General features: G+C 36.6%; 3 protein-coding genes across 3 annotated transcripts; all 3 read left to right on the top strand.

Moving 5' to 3' along the window:
- The first annotated feature begins 988 nt into the window (after positions 1–988).
- On the top strand, positions 989–1,802 carry LOC141340322 (gamma-crystallin M2-like). Its single transcript, XM_073845250.1, has 3 exons — positions 989–1,047; positions 1,135–1,377; positions 1,488–1,802. Exons 1-3 carry the CDS (start codon positions 1,036–1,038, stop codon positions 1,758–1,760), a joined length of 528 nt encoding a protein of 175 aa, XP_073701351.1. The 5' UTR covers positions 989–1,035; the 3' UTR covers positions 1,761–1,802.
- Positions 1,803–4,515: 2,713 nt separating this feature from the next.
- On the top strand, positions 4,516–5,337 carry LOC141340323 (gamma-crystallin M2-like). Its single transcript, XM_073845251.1, has 3 exons — positions 4,516–4,569; positions 4,663–4,905; positions 4,993–5,337. The coding sequence occupies exons 1-3, from the start codon at positions 4,564–4,566 to the stop codon at positions 5,263–5,265; spliced, it is 522 nt and encodes a 173-aa protein (XP_073701352.1). The 5' UTR covers positions 4,516–4,563; the 3' UTR covers positions 5,266–5,337.
- A 3,336-nt stretch (positions 5,338–8,673) lies between these two features.
- Positions 8,674–9,409, top strand: LOC141340121 (gamma-crystallin M2-like). Its single transcript, XM_073845051.1, has 3 exons — positions 8,674–8,679; positions 8,763–9,005; positions 9,093–9,409. Exons 1-3 carry the CDS (start codon positions 8,674–8,676, stop codon positions 9,363–9,365), a joined length of 522 nt encoding a protein of 173 aa, XP_073701152.1. The 3' UTR covers positions 9,366–9,409.
- The last annotated feature ends 5,204 nt before the right edge of the window (positions 9,410–14,613 follow it).

The raw sequence follows: 14,613 nt of genomic DNA, 5'->3' as shown, positions 1-14,613 counted from the left end.
ACCCCAATTGATGGGTTAAAGCATCATTTGTTTGTGCATCTACACCAACGTGAACAAATCAGGTATTTGGGATAAACAGGTGTTTCCCCATAATGTGCAATGCAACGCTCGTTCCCTTATCTCAGGGAACCAGGATTTAATTAGTAGCTGGAATGTTGAATGTTATTTTAGGGAACCTGCTCTACTGAATTTCTTCTTATTATTATTATGTCATTTATTTTTAGTTTTTTTAATTAGCTGATTTATCTCACATTTTTTATTTCTCCCACTGAGACAAAACACTCAGCTATTCAAATGGGCAAAACAAACAAGGCCACACAAGACACTAACTGTAAGCTGTAAATAAAACAAAGATAATTATTGTAATTATTATTAATAATTATTGCAAATACTATTTAAAAACATATACATTAAATACACATATACACATTTTACACTTAATTCAACATTACTTGCCATTTCTTTGTAATTGTAAAATGTACTTGTAAAAAAAGTTTTTTTTTTAAGTGTAACAGCTAATTTTCTTCTGTGTAAAACAATCTGAAAATTGTCAGCTTTGTTTGTGAGTAGTTGCAGTGAACACTTTTTAAATGTGGTACAAAATATTTTAGACATTTTAATAACATTACTTAATGACTTTTAAGTGTGCTGACATTTAAATAGTCAAATGTTATCTTTGGTTATTTGTTTTACTAATATTAAATAATACAGTACACTACTACACTATGCTATACTATATTTTGGCATTTAACAAGAAAATGCCACTTAATCTGTGTGTTTATTTTTTTTTATTTTGGAATAAAAATAAGAAACGCTAGAAAAATTAGAAATATATTTTAACATCTACATAATAACCTTTAGTTATAATGAACTCAGTTTGAACTTGCACAGTCAGGAATTGACAGACAATAGACAATAGAGTGTACTCTTTAGTCTTGGTCTAGTATAAAAGCACAGGTGACAGCAGTCAGCCAACAAGCAGAATCAGCTTCAGCTTCTTCTTTGTAGAACTACTGAGGATCAGCCACCGCAACCATGATGGGCAAGGTAAATTTTACATTAGATTTAATTCACATTACTTTAATTGAATAGATATAATTATAAAGCATTAAACAAATAACTTTGATTTTTCAGGTCACCTTCTATGAGGAAAGGAACTTCCAGGGTCGCTCTTATGAGTGCATGAGTGACTGTGGTGACTTTTCCTCCTACATGAGCCGCTGTCACTCTTGCAGAGTGGAGAGTGGATGCTGGATGATGTACGATCGTCCCAACTACATGGGAAATCAGTATTTCTTCAGAAGGGGAGAGTATGCTGATTACATGTCTATGTTTGGAATGAACGAATGCATCAGGTCCTGCCGTATGATCCCTATGGTGAGCTCCATGAAAATTTTAATGTGTTTTGATTAAGTCAATACACTCAGGACAACTGTCTTAAAGGAATATTCAATTCAAAAGTGACAAAAAATTAATTTCCATTACAGTACAGGGGTTCCTACAGAATGAGGATCTATGAGAGGGAGAACTTCATGGGTCAGATGTACGAGATGATGGATGACTGTGAGAGCATCATGGACCGCTACCGCATGTCTCACTGCCAGTCCTGCCATGTGATGGACGGCCACTGGCTCTTCTATGAGCAGCCCAACTACAGAGGCAGGATGTCGTACTTCAGGCCTGGCGAGTACAGAAGCTTCAGCAATATGGGTGGCATGAGATTCATGAGCATGAGGCGTATCATGGACTCCTGGTACTAGGGTTCCAGTATTTAAATAAAATAATTTCTCTACAAAAGCAAACACTGTGTTGTGAAAATGAGTATACAACAAAAACACACTGAAGTTAACAAAATAATTTACATGCTGAAGGCAAATACACTTTTCTTGGTTACTTTTTTTTATAACTATTATTAACTCATTCCCCGCCATTGATAGAATTTTCTGTAATTTATAAAACAACGCTATCTACTCTACTCTATTTTTTTTTTACATTTTGTGTTTTCAGTGTTATATAGTAAATGTGCTATTACACATTTTTTGAAAGAGTACAGAATCTCCTGATCAAAACACAGGCGAAGAAGCATAAACGATATAAGCGATAACATATGTAAGCAGGTGCATATATAAAACAACACTATCATCAAACATTAAACAGCAAACAAATCTAAACTGCCTCACATTACTGAATGAAATATTGACAAAGGAAGTGGTATAGGACTTGAAAGGTATAGAAGTGATCTACTCCATCTCTGTCTTGATCACCGATCCGGATATAGTCTTTGACAAAAATGTGATTCTTAAACTTACATTAAAGTTCATTAAGCTATAAAAAGGTGTTTGCATAAAAGTATAGAATCTATTGTTTTAATCTTATTTTTTGACATACTGCAAGTTCATATATTCACACAACAAAATATTCTGGGGGCATGAAAGTTTTGTAAAAAAAAAATGATCATAAATGCTGGTGATGGCTGGCAAATAAAAAAAAAACTGGTGTGAAGAGAGTTACACAACTAAAGGCCTCAAAAGGGCAGTATGAGGTACTTCAGACTAGAGTTTAAGGTTTATGAGAATGACTAAATGTTATTTATGAGAAAAAATCAGGGATCCTCATCTTAAAAGACCTGAATGCATCTGAATATTAAAAAAAAAAAAAATCTAAAAGAAATAAATTATTTGAATTAAACACTTTCTTTGTTTACTTTATTTACTACAAAGATTGCATAATTGAAAAATATACAGTTCTTCATTAACTACTAGTTTTGGCTGATCCTAGTAAATATAAATGTACAACACTAATCTTGTTGGGTTTACATGTTTTATGGGGACATTCCATAGGCGTAATGGTTTTTATACTGTACAAACCGTACTTTCTATCGCCCTACACCTACCCTACACCTAAACCTAGCCCTCACAGGAGATTGTGCACACTTTTACTTCATCAAAAAAACTCATTGTGCATGATTTATAAGCCTGTTTCCTCATGGGGACCTGAGAAATGTCCCCACAAGGTCAAAATCTACTGGTATTCCTATCCTTGTGGGGACATTTGGTCCCCACAACGTGATGAATACCAGGCACACACACACACACACACACACACACACACACACACACACACACACACACACACACACACACACACACACACACACACAAGTTGGTATGGCTATCGTTATGAGGACATTTCATAGGCATAATGGTCTTACACTAAGCTAATGAGGACATTTAGTTCTCATCAGGTAAATGTGGCTAAACCAGTACAAACAGACCCAGACACACACAATCTTTCATTATGATTAACAGTCCTATATGTAAATCAAAAGCATTTCCCTGTAGGCTATCAAAATGTACACAAAGCAAATATTGATAATCAGCATGGACTAATTAAAACAAGTTTCATGAACCTATGTAGGTTTTCTAATATTTTTACGCAGGTTGAAATTATTTGTGACATTGCATAGCATGTTTAGCTACAGTAATGTTATTTAAAACTACAAACTGCAAATAAAAAGCTTCTCACAGTCAGTGTAAAAGAAAAAAGCCTAATTTGATGATATACCAGTCTAAGTGAACAGAACTTTTTCTAACATTTCTTGCAACAAAGTCACTATGGCACTGTAAACGTTACACTACAATGACCTAAATCAGTACATCCATGAAATGATGTTAGGTTACTAACTAATTTAAATAGGTGCAAATGTAAGTGCTCTTATTTTTGTGAAATTTGTTTAGCTGGCTTTAACACACAGTTTAATCCACAACATTTTTTTAAAACTAGAGAAGGGAAATTAAAGAACAAAGAAACAAACAACAAGAAATATGCTTGCATTCTGTGTGGGTACCTTGTGTTGTTGATATGAATCACCCAGCAACAACATTTAGGACAATTTTATATACACAATTTCATAGAAATAATCCAAACAAATGGATACTCTTTAGTCTTGCATTAAAAGAGAGCAACAGCTAAAAGCAAATGAAATTGCAGACAACAGTTGCTATGGGTAGAATTGTTCAGTAACACCATTAGGTCAGAACTTGGCAAAGGGACACTGTATATTACTAAATACTGCAAATACTGTATACATTTGCAAAACAAACTATAAATGGCAAAGGCATTAATTACGGATTGTTTAAAATACTGAGAACAGTAGAAGCACTGTATTTTATAAAACTACATAAGAGGTCAGTGACTAAAGGTCTAGCCTAGCTATTTTTTTCTCTTTGAATCTCTGAATATAAAAGTTAGAACTTCCTAGTTTAGAGAATTAATACTTTTGGTTATTTGTACTTGTAATTATGTCACTAATACAGAGTACTAGAAATGTTTCAACTTCCTAAGTGTTGGGGTCTTAATAAATGTGAGTGCTAAGAACTACATAACAAGCTTTAGCTAGAATGGCCTCTATGGCAACTTGCACAGTCAGGAATTGACTAACAATAGAGGCCCTGTATTCTTTAGTCTTGGTCTAGTATAAAAGCACAGGTGACAGTCAGCCAACAAGCAGAATCAGCTTCAGCTTCTCCTTTGTGGAACTACTGAGGACCAGTCACTGCAACCATGAAGGTAAACCTTGGTCCAGCACCAATTTCCACACAAAATTATTTGATTTGCTATATTTCACTTTACATCACTAAAATATTACATTTGAATTTTCAGGTCACTTTCTTTGAGGACAGGAACTTCCAAGGTCGCTCTTATGAGTGTATGGGCGACTGTGCTGACATGCACTCCTACATGAGCCGCTGTCACTCTTGCAGAGTTGAGAGCGGATGCTGGATGATGTACGATAATCCCAACTACATGGGAAATCAGTATTTCTTCAGAAGGGGTGAATATGCTGATTACATGTCTATGTTTGGAATGAGCAACTGCATCAGGTCCTGCCGTATGATCCCTATGGTGAGATTTATTTCAGCTTATTTAACATATAAACATAAATTAGTTTATCTTAACTAAAGGACTAAAATGACTTCTCTTCCACAACAGTACAGGGGATCCTACAGAATGAGGATCTATGAGAGGGAGAACTTCATGGGTCAGATGTACGAGATGATGGATGACTGTGACAGCACCATGGACCGTTACCGCATGTCTCACTGCCAGTCCTGTCATATTATGGACGGCCACTGGCTCTTCTATGAGCAGCCCAACTACAGAGGCAGGATGTCGTACTTCAGGCCTGGAGAGTACAGGAGCTTCAGCAATATGGGTGGCATGAGATTCATGAGCATGAGGCGTATCATGGACTCCTGGTACTAGAGTTTATATTAATAAAATAATTTCTCTACAGCACTAAACACTCTCTTGAAAATCATTAATGGCACTAATAACAAAAACAACGAAATAAAATCATTTCTCTGCAGAACTCAACAGTGTGTTCTGAAAATAATTAATGCCAAAAAAAAACCCACAAGTATAAGTGAATGTGAATCATTAAAAAAAATTTTTTATACATATACAGTAAATGTTAAATGAATGAGAAATTAGTCAATGCTGCCACTCTTGCCCCCTAAAAATGTGCCCCTGGTAGAAGACACTGGAGACTAGAACATTCAACCTATTTTCTCTTTTAAATTAAAGTTTACACTGCATGACCCATGAAATTTGAGTTTGAACATGCCACACTCAATTTTCTTAGAACTTAAAACTTGGATATGGACATAATTGCAAGCTTTCACATTAACATTACCTATCACATCCAAATTTCACACACTGGCGACAGTCCAACAGATGCCTTGAGACAATCCAAATCTAAAAGATTTATAGAACATATTAACATTTTCTCTATCATCATTCCTTTCTGTGAATGTGTTGAGAGAGGTGTCGCAGAGCAGCATCAGGAAATAGTTATGAACCACATTACTTAGCAATTTATCAAAGGTTAACACCATGTGAGCAGTAGTTGTTTATTAGATGCACAAGAGGTATTTGAAATGAAAACAACAGCTGTTTAATGTAAATTTTTTTCTCAGTTTTACTCAGTTTACACAATACCTTTATATACAATAATGTATATCAATTAAACATTTATTTTTATTTTATAATTTTCTTTCAAACATGGTAGCCCAGATGATTTGCAATCACTGTGGCCAACAGCATTAAGGATGTTCCATTACTAAAATGACCAAAGAGAATATGGAATGGATACGTTAAAGGTGACATATCATAAAAATCTGACTTTTCCCTCAGAAAATGTGAAAAAGAACAAACCAGTAAATTTTTTTAGAAGCCTTTCTCTGCAAGCTGGTGAAAAAACAAGCCGCTTAAATTTCACTTCACCCTGTGACATTAAAATCTAAATTATAATATTCCCGGCCCTTAATCTGCATGTTTCCACCCACGGTGCCGCTGTTCTGTTTTCGCAAGCGACAACATGGTACAAGTTCTAACGCCATGGCAAAAATTCAAGCAAAGCATGCTAACTGTTCTGTCGTTGGCTGAACAGATGAGCACAGAACACTATTTAGAGTCCCAGCCTAACTGGAGACAAGAGAGCAGTGGATTTATTGATTTATTTACTGTATATAACACTACTGCCACACAGATCTAATATAAACGTGATTTATTTCCCAGCTGTTTACCTTCACAGACTGTTTTTGTAACTCATGTGTGTTTTTAACATGAACTTATGTGCATTCGACAGTTTAAGCACAATAAAAGAACTTTAGTAAAGTACTCACATGCTGTATGACAGCCGCTTTCTGTCTGTGTGCTTTGGATGTGTGTGCTCAATAAAACGTTTATCAGAAGTTTAAACTAATATGGTTTAAAATGCATAATTTCAGCGTGATAGACATGATAATCAATACCAAACATGTGTTTTTTTAGGCAAAGTATCTGAGTTATGAGCTGTAAAGGCACAGTCCTATTTTGGAAAAGGGGGCAAGGAGCAGCAGCTCATTTGCATTTAAAGTGGCATGCACGAAAACAGTGTGTTTCTGCTTTCAAAATAGACACTTTCAAAATGATATAATAAATGATGGGGTATTTTGAGCTGAAACTTCACAGACATATTCAGGGGACACCTGAGACTTATATCACATCCTGTAAAAAGGGGCATAATAGGTCTCTTTCAAAGGACACTACATTTTGCCTCTATCTAAAGTGCAGCCAAAAAGCTAAATAAAGTTGCTTCCTTCCACATATATTGAATCATTTTCAAAGATAACTAAACAAGCAAACTAGCTTTCAACTTTCAAGCTTTCAAGTTTGCTACATCATTAAAAAAAGAACAGAACAGAACAAATTAGTCAATGGGGCCAAATATAAATTTTCCTTGCTCTAAACCTAGGTGAGTTGTTGTTTAATTAGTCTCTCCATTGTACAAAATCCTAAAATGGTTAAAGTCTGCATATCAGGGTTTCTGTAGGTTTTATGAAGGTAAAATGAAGAGTTTTTAAAAAATATTTTGAAAAAGCAAAAAAATCACAAAATACAGAAAATTTATCAAAGGGAACACAATATGCCAATATGTTATCTTATGTCAGCACCCAGAGAGCAGACAATGAGTCGTATTAGCAACACTTTGTTTGAAAGCACAACTTCCAGTCAGTCTCCATTTCCTTCTAATTAAACGTATCTTGAATTTTCCAATGAAATTCTTTTGTAATCTTTTACATAACTGTGATATGGGCAACACACACTATACTGCATCTTAAAGAATTCCACCAATTTTACCACCAACCCTAAAAACTAGCATCAGTTATGTGCCATTTCGGGTTACAGACTGGCTACTTACTTGGTTTTGTCTCCTTACTTTGATCCCATGAACAGAGCTAAGGAGACAGGTTCAAAACAACTAAGCATGATTCCAAAATGCATTCTCATTTAAAAAAAATCCAAATCTATATAGACAGAAGTTCTCAATCTAAAACAACAGCCACATGATAAAGATACAAACATAGGCGGTTACTAAAAGCTTAGCCAGCTGCCTTATTATATTATGACTTGACAGTCATGCACATGATTTCAGACAGGATTCTGAATCGGCATAACAGTCTATAAGATTGCTTTGGTGATAACTAAATGAACATTCGATTTCTGAATTAAAATCAAATTTTCATCACAATAAAGTTGGTCACAAACATTTATACAAAAACTGACCACAAACTGCAACTTTCAAACTATTTCACTCTCCTGCTCAAATGCTAAGAACTGCACAGTCAAGTTTGACATACTTGGCAAAGGATACATCTTATGCTGTTATTGTGGAGTTCACAATTATTAGTATTTCAATAACAATGTACATTAAAATTACATAATGTTTATGTTTAAATTATGCATTAAAAATGGTGGGAAGATTTTAGAATTAACACAGATTAAATATTTTTCACTGTTAGGTCATGATATCTAAAGCATAGCCTAAGATTAACAAATTTAACATTCTTGTAAAGTATTATTATCATTTCTTAAGAATTTATCAGAACCACATTCGTTTTGCCCAGTATACTTGTATGTTATAATAATTTTGAGTACTAAGATCTACATACCAAGCTTAAGCTAGAATGGCCTCTGTTCCAACTTGCACAGTCAGGAATTAACTAACAATAGAGGCTGTGCAGTCTTTAGTCTTGGTCTAGTATAAAAGCACAGGTGACAGTCAGTCAACAAGCAGAATCAGCTTCAGCTTCTCCTTTGTGAAACTACTGAGGATCAGCCAGCGCAACCATGAAGGTAAACCTTGGTCCACAGAGTTTAACTCCAGAATTATTTGATTTGATTATTTGATTCACTAAAATGTTACATTTGAATTTCAGGTCACTTTCTTTGAGGACAGGAACTTCCAGGGTCGCTCTTATGAGTGTATGGGTGATTGTGGTGACTTCTCCTCCTACATGAGCCGCTGTCACTCTTGCAGAGTGGAGAGCGGATGCTGGATGATGTACGATCATCCCAACTACATGGGAAATCAGTACTTCTTTAGAAGGGGAGAGTATGCTGATTACATGTCTATGTTTGGAATGAACAACTGCATCAGGTCCTGCCGTATGATTCCTATGGTAAGCTTTATTTTAGCTTATTTAACATATAATCATAAATAGGTTTTTCTAAACTAAAGGACTGAAAGGAGCTTTCTTCCACTACAGCACAGGGGATCCTACAGAATGAGGATCTACGAGAGGGACAACTTCATGGGTCAGATGTATGAGATGATGGATGACTGTGACAACGTCATGGACCGTTACCGCATGTCTCATTGCCAGTCCTGTCATATTATGGATGGCCACTGGCTCTTCTATGAGCAGCCCAACTACAGAGGCAGAATGTGGTACTTCAGGCCTGGAGAGTACAGGAGCTTCAGCAATATGGGTGGCATGAGATTCATGAGCATGAGGCGTATCATGGACTCCTGGTACTAATTTCCTAGTTTCTATTAATAAAACTCTTTCTACAGAACACTAAATATACTGTCTTGAAAATCATTAATGCCACTTTTATTTACTTGAGTAATGCACAAACAAACTTTTCATGAGACAAACAGAAATTCAAAACAAAATAAAAAATGTAAAAAATGATAATGAGCGGTTACAAACAAACAATGACACCCAGTTCTTTCAGTGCAAAGCATGTTTTAATGGTGGAAATGAAATGTTATGCAGTCTGGAACATAGAGCTGTGTGTGTCCCTCAAGAGTTAAAGCTAACACTATGTTTCCTGACTGAAGTAGAATGTTTTGGGAACCAACAGGCCAAAGACTTTAAAAAATTTGGTTTCCATGCGTTGTCAAATAGCTTATTTAAAGACAAAGTAGTTGTGATCTGACCGATAGGATCTAAAACCCAAATGTCAGTAAAATGTAGTAAAAGTAATAGACATATACTGTACAACTTGTCATGATATCTGAAGAGTGTTACCAAAACTATAGATGAGAGTGAACAAAAAAAAAAATCAAGTAAATAACCATTTTTGTGGGGAGAAAAAAAGGAAAATGATCACATATTCAATACTGTACAAGTCAGAATCAGTCTGCACAGTCACAACAATTCTTATATAAATGACATGTAACACCTAATTACAGTACATAACCTTTTCTGTTTACAAACACAAAAGTTTTCTAAACATTTTGGACTGTCATCATACCACACTTTAAAGGTACAATCAGTCAAACAAGACATTGCCTTTTGTAGCCGTGCTTCACTTGGAGAGGGAAATCAGAAAGTAGACACCACTAAACTACCGACAGGTACAGTGAACAACACTAATTACAGTATATCATTACAGTGGCACCTGTCAAGGGGTGGGATATTTTAGGCAGAAAGTGAAAAGTCAGTTCTTAAATTCATGTGTTGGAAGCAGGAAAAAAATAGGCAAATGAAAAGATCTGAGTAAAGATCAGAGTGACAAGGGCCAAATAGTGATGGCTAGAAGATGGGGCAAATACAGCAAATCTTGTGAAATGTTTCCATTATGCAGTCATTAGTACCTAAAAGTGGTGCAAGAAAGGACAACCAGTAAACTGGCATCAGGGTCATGGGCACCAATGAATCATTGATGCATGTAGAGAGTGAAGACTTAGCTCATCAGGTCTGACCACACAGAAGAGCTACTGTAGCTCAAACTCCTGAAAAACTTAATGCTGGCCATGATAGAAAGGTGTCACACAGTGCATCAAAGATAGTTGCCAATGGGACTGCATTTCACTCTATACATCCTTGTTCACATTACTTAAAAAACACATGTAATGACATGGACGTAATGTAAAGCCGGGCACACACTGCGATTTTTTAAAAGTCCTTTAGGATTGTACTTGTCAGACTGTACGAACGTGCTGATCATGTTACGCTGTGGGATCTCATTTGTTATTAATGTCAGACTGCACAACATGTTAAAAATGGGGGAGCGCAAGATAACTTGTCCGTAGTTTTACATGATCAACCTATAACCATTCAGTGGCTACGAGCTGCATTACACGCAGGGCTGAAATGTTGGTTATTATGAAAATTATATAAACGGTGGCAATACTGGCGTATTTAAGAAGAATAGTGTAAGCAGCATTACACACCCACATGAAAACAGCGGCGCAACCGGTGTTTATCATAGCAAAGGCAATATATCAGATGAATTCCGTGAGCGGAGGACGGGAGCAGCGGAGATTATGTGGATAGAAGAAATCTCTAGCATTAAATCTGATCATGGCTTGTCTTGAAAAATTAAAACAGTTTGGAGTTCGTCGTAGGAGATGTTACACTGCAGGACTGTGTGCCAAAACTTCTGACACTGCCAGAATTTCGTTGGAGGTGAAATTTGATCGCAACAGCCATTAATCGACTGTCAGTGAACATGTCAAACTAACAATCAAAGACTACAGATTTTAGCCTATGATTATAGGAGCCTTTTAGGATTTTCAAAATCATAGCCAAAATCGCACAGTGTTTGCTCAGCTTAACTGAGTGGTTTCTACAAAAAAATCAAACCTGGTCTGTGACCCTTCATCAGATTGTGGAATCGAGTAAAGTGCTTCAGAAGCATGGAGATGTTACCTAGGCTTGTGCTCTGCATTTGAGTGCCATATACAGCATGAATCTGCATCATGTTGAAAGACCTTAGGACCAACTTTTACTATTGACAAGAATGTTGTTGCCTACCTTGAACTGAGAATGATTTCAATTTCTTGAAGAAGTTGCTCACTGTAAGACCTTGAGAAGAAAATAAATTATTTTGTTTCTAGAAATATGCTTGTTGTTGTTTAATGGTTTTCCACTTGCACTTATAAAGCAAATGGTTAAATTAATAAGCTAATTTACATGAATAAATGTGTTCATTTTAAGTAATAAACTTTTATAAATTTACCGTAACATTATTAAGTAAATCCAACAAATCATTTTTTGAGTGAACCCTGTCCACTGCCAAAGGCACTTACAATAAGCACATTAATGGCAAAGCAAAAAACAGGTTTTTAACATCTTTGTGGATTTATTAAAAATAAAAAACTTAAATTATTCTATTGCATAAGTATTCACACCCTTGTCTGTGACAGCTGAAATTTAGCTCAGGAGCATTCATATTGTTTGTAGATGTTACTACACTACACAGCAAAAACCAAGCCGTGAGGTAAAAAAAAAAACTGCATGTAGAGCTCAGAGACACAACAAATTCTGCTGCATTGAACATTCACAGAAGCATGTAGTATCTGTTACCCTTAATGGAAGAAGACTGCAACAACCAGGACTCTTCCTAGAGCTGACCTCTTGGCCAAACTGAGCAATTGATGGAGAAGGGCCTTGGCTAGAGGGGTGACCAAGAACCTGATGGTCACTCTAGTTGAGCTGCATGATCACATATGCAGATGAGCATCTAAAGGACCCTCAGACTGTGCGATTCTGTGGTCTGATGCTTTCTAAGCATCATGTTTGAAGGAAACCAGGCACTGCTCATCGCCTGAAGAGTACCATCCCAACAGCAAAGTTCTGATGGTAGCAGCCTCATGCTGTGGGGCTGTTTTTCAGTGGCAGGGACTGAGGGACTTGTCAGAGTAGAATAAAAGCTCAATGCACCAAAATATTGAGATAGCCTTAATGAAAACCCAGTCCAGAGCATTCAGAGCCCCAGACTGGGCAGAAGGTTCACCTTCCAACAGGGCAATGACCCTAAGCACACAGCAGTGGCTTATAGACAACTCTGTAAATGTCCTTGAGTGACCCAGCCAGAGCCTGGGCTTAAACCCAACCTAACATTTCTGGAGAAACCTGAAAATGTCTATCAGGCCCCATCCAAGCTGACAGAGCTTGAGAGGTAAAGAGAGGAGAGAAATAAGAACGGCAGATAATTGCCAAATGTTGATGTGCAAATCTTGTTGCATCATACACAAAAAGACTTGAGGCTGTAAAGGTGCTTCAGCTAAATACCGAGTTATGAATACTTATGCAGTGTATATTATTTCAGTTTTTTAAATTTTAATACATTTATAAAGTTGATTTATGAACACATTTATGAACAAATTGTTATTACTGAATCTTTGTTTAACCAATTCATTAAAAAATTAATTTGCTGTATGATACTAAATGTGGATTAGGGCTGTCCCCGAATAGTCGAAGATTCGATGCATCGATATGCGGAGCCTGATTCGACCACCGATCTCACAGTCGAATCTTCGCGGGTGAAACGAGCATCATACCATTTTGGCAATACGGGGGTGCTCAATGTCTAATTGCACACAGAACTACTGGTTTTGTACGGTTATATTACGTTATATACAGCCTTTGATTATGATAATGCAGTAAAAACAAAAGTGAAAAGAAAGAAGCGTTCAATAAATATTTTTAACGTGTTTGTGAATAAATCTAACCACCCCTGTGACAGATTTAATTTTCACTTGCCCTGATCCATGATGAGATGCGGACCATCTTGACGGCAGGGATTAGGCGGCGATCACACCGAACGCGTTTTTGCAATTGGAGGCGCCTCTTTTGAATGGTTTTCTGTTGGCAGTGAGCGTTCTGCGCTCTGTTTATGCGCCCCCCGCGCCTCACGTTTTTGCAGGAGCGCTCTGAGCGCCTGAAGTTGAAAAAAAAAAAAAAAATCAACTCGACGTCATTCGCGTTCTTTTCCATTGTCCAATCGAATGAATGGAGAGGCGGGCCTTCTGTTGTGATGGCGAAAGTTTACCGTTGCTTAAAAAGTCCGGAGACTGCAAGAAATGGAGGAGAAACCTTTGGTGTCTATCGTGGGTAACCAGGAGCTGTATTATTTAGGGTTTCTGCTAATATGACAGTTTACTTAACAGCAAAAAACTAAGATTTTAGAGCGTTCGCGCTATAATCCTTTGATTTGACTGACAGGACAGCTGTTTCGGTCGTTGCTTAGCAAAAAAGGTAGTGCTGTGCGCCTCGCATTTTTAGAACTAAAAGACGCGTTCTGTGTTTTTATTTAAACCTAAATAAGTTCGTCTGTCAGTTGGCAGGCAGTTTTGGTCGCTTTATTAAAAGTTGTTGCTGTGTGCAGTGTGTAAAATAAAATAAAAACTGTTTTACCCTCCTGCTGACTATAGTGTCGTGCCCCTCCCAACCCATTCACACACACACATAGGCCTAGATGATTCGACTATCGGTCGACTATAGAAAGATTCGAAAATTCTGATTCGACTATGAAAATTCATAGTCGGGGACAGCCCTAATGTGGATGCAAAACTTTTATTGTGTTTCTATTTAAATCTACCACTACCTTAACAGAGTTCATAAAAGTCCTACTTTTTATTGGGTTTTTAAAAACTGACTAATACACACACACACACACACCAAAAAAAATTAGAATTTATATAAATTACATGTTATTTAGTTTTGTACAGTTAATTAGTAAGGTTTTGTAAATCACTGACCTGAACTACAGGCCAAAAAAAGTGATTCTCAGTGTCAATTGTGAAGCTCTGGTTTTAAATATTAACAAACATTAACTTCAGAAAGATTTTTGACAGAGTGCTAAGATCTAGATACTACGCTTTAACTAACAGCCTCTATGCCAACTTGCACAGTCAGGAATTGACTAACAATAGAGGCCCTGTAGTCTTTAGTCTTAGTCTAGTATAAAGGTAGGGTGACAGCAGTCAGTCAACAAGCAGAATCAGCTTCAGCTTCTTCTTTGTGGAACTACTGAGGATCAGCCACCGCAACC

This window comes from Garra rufa, chromosome 8 (assembly GCF_049309525.1).
Source record: "Garra rufa chromosome 8, GarRuf1.0, whole genome shotgun sequence".
Lineage (NCBI taxonomy): Eukaryota > Metazoa > Chordata > Actinopteri > Cypriniformes > Cyprinidae > Garra > Garra rufa.
This window is presented reverse-complemented; position numbering and strand designations above follow the sequence as displayed.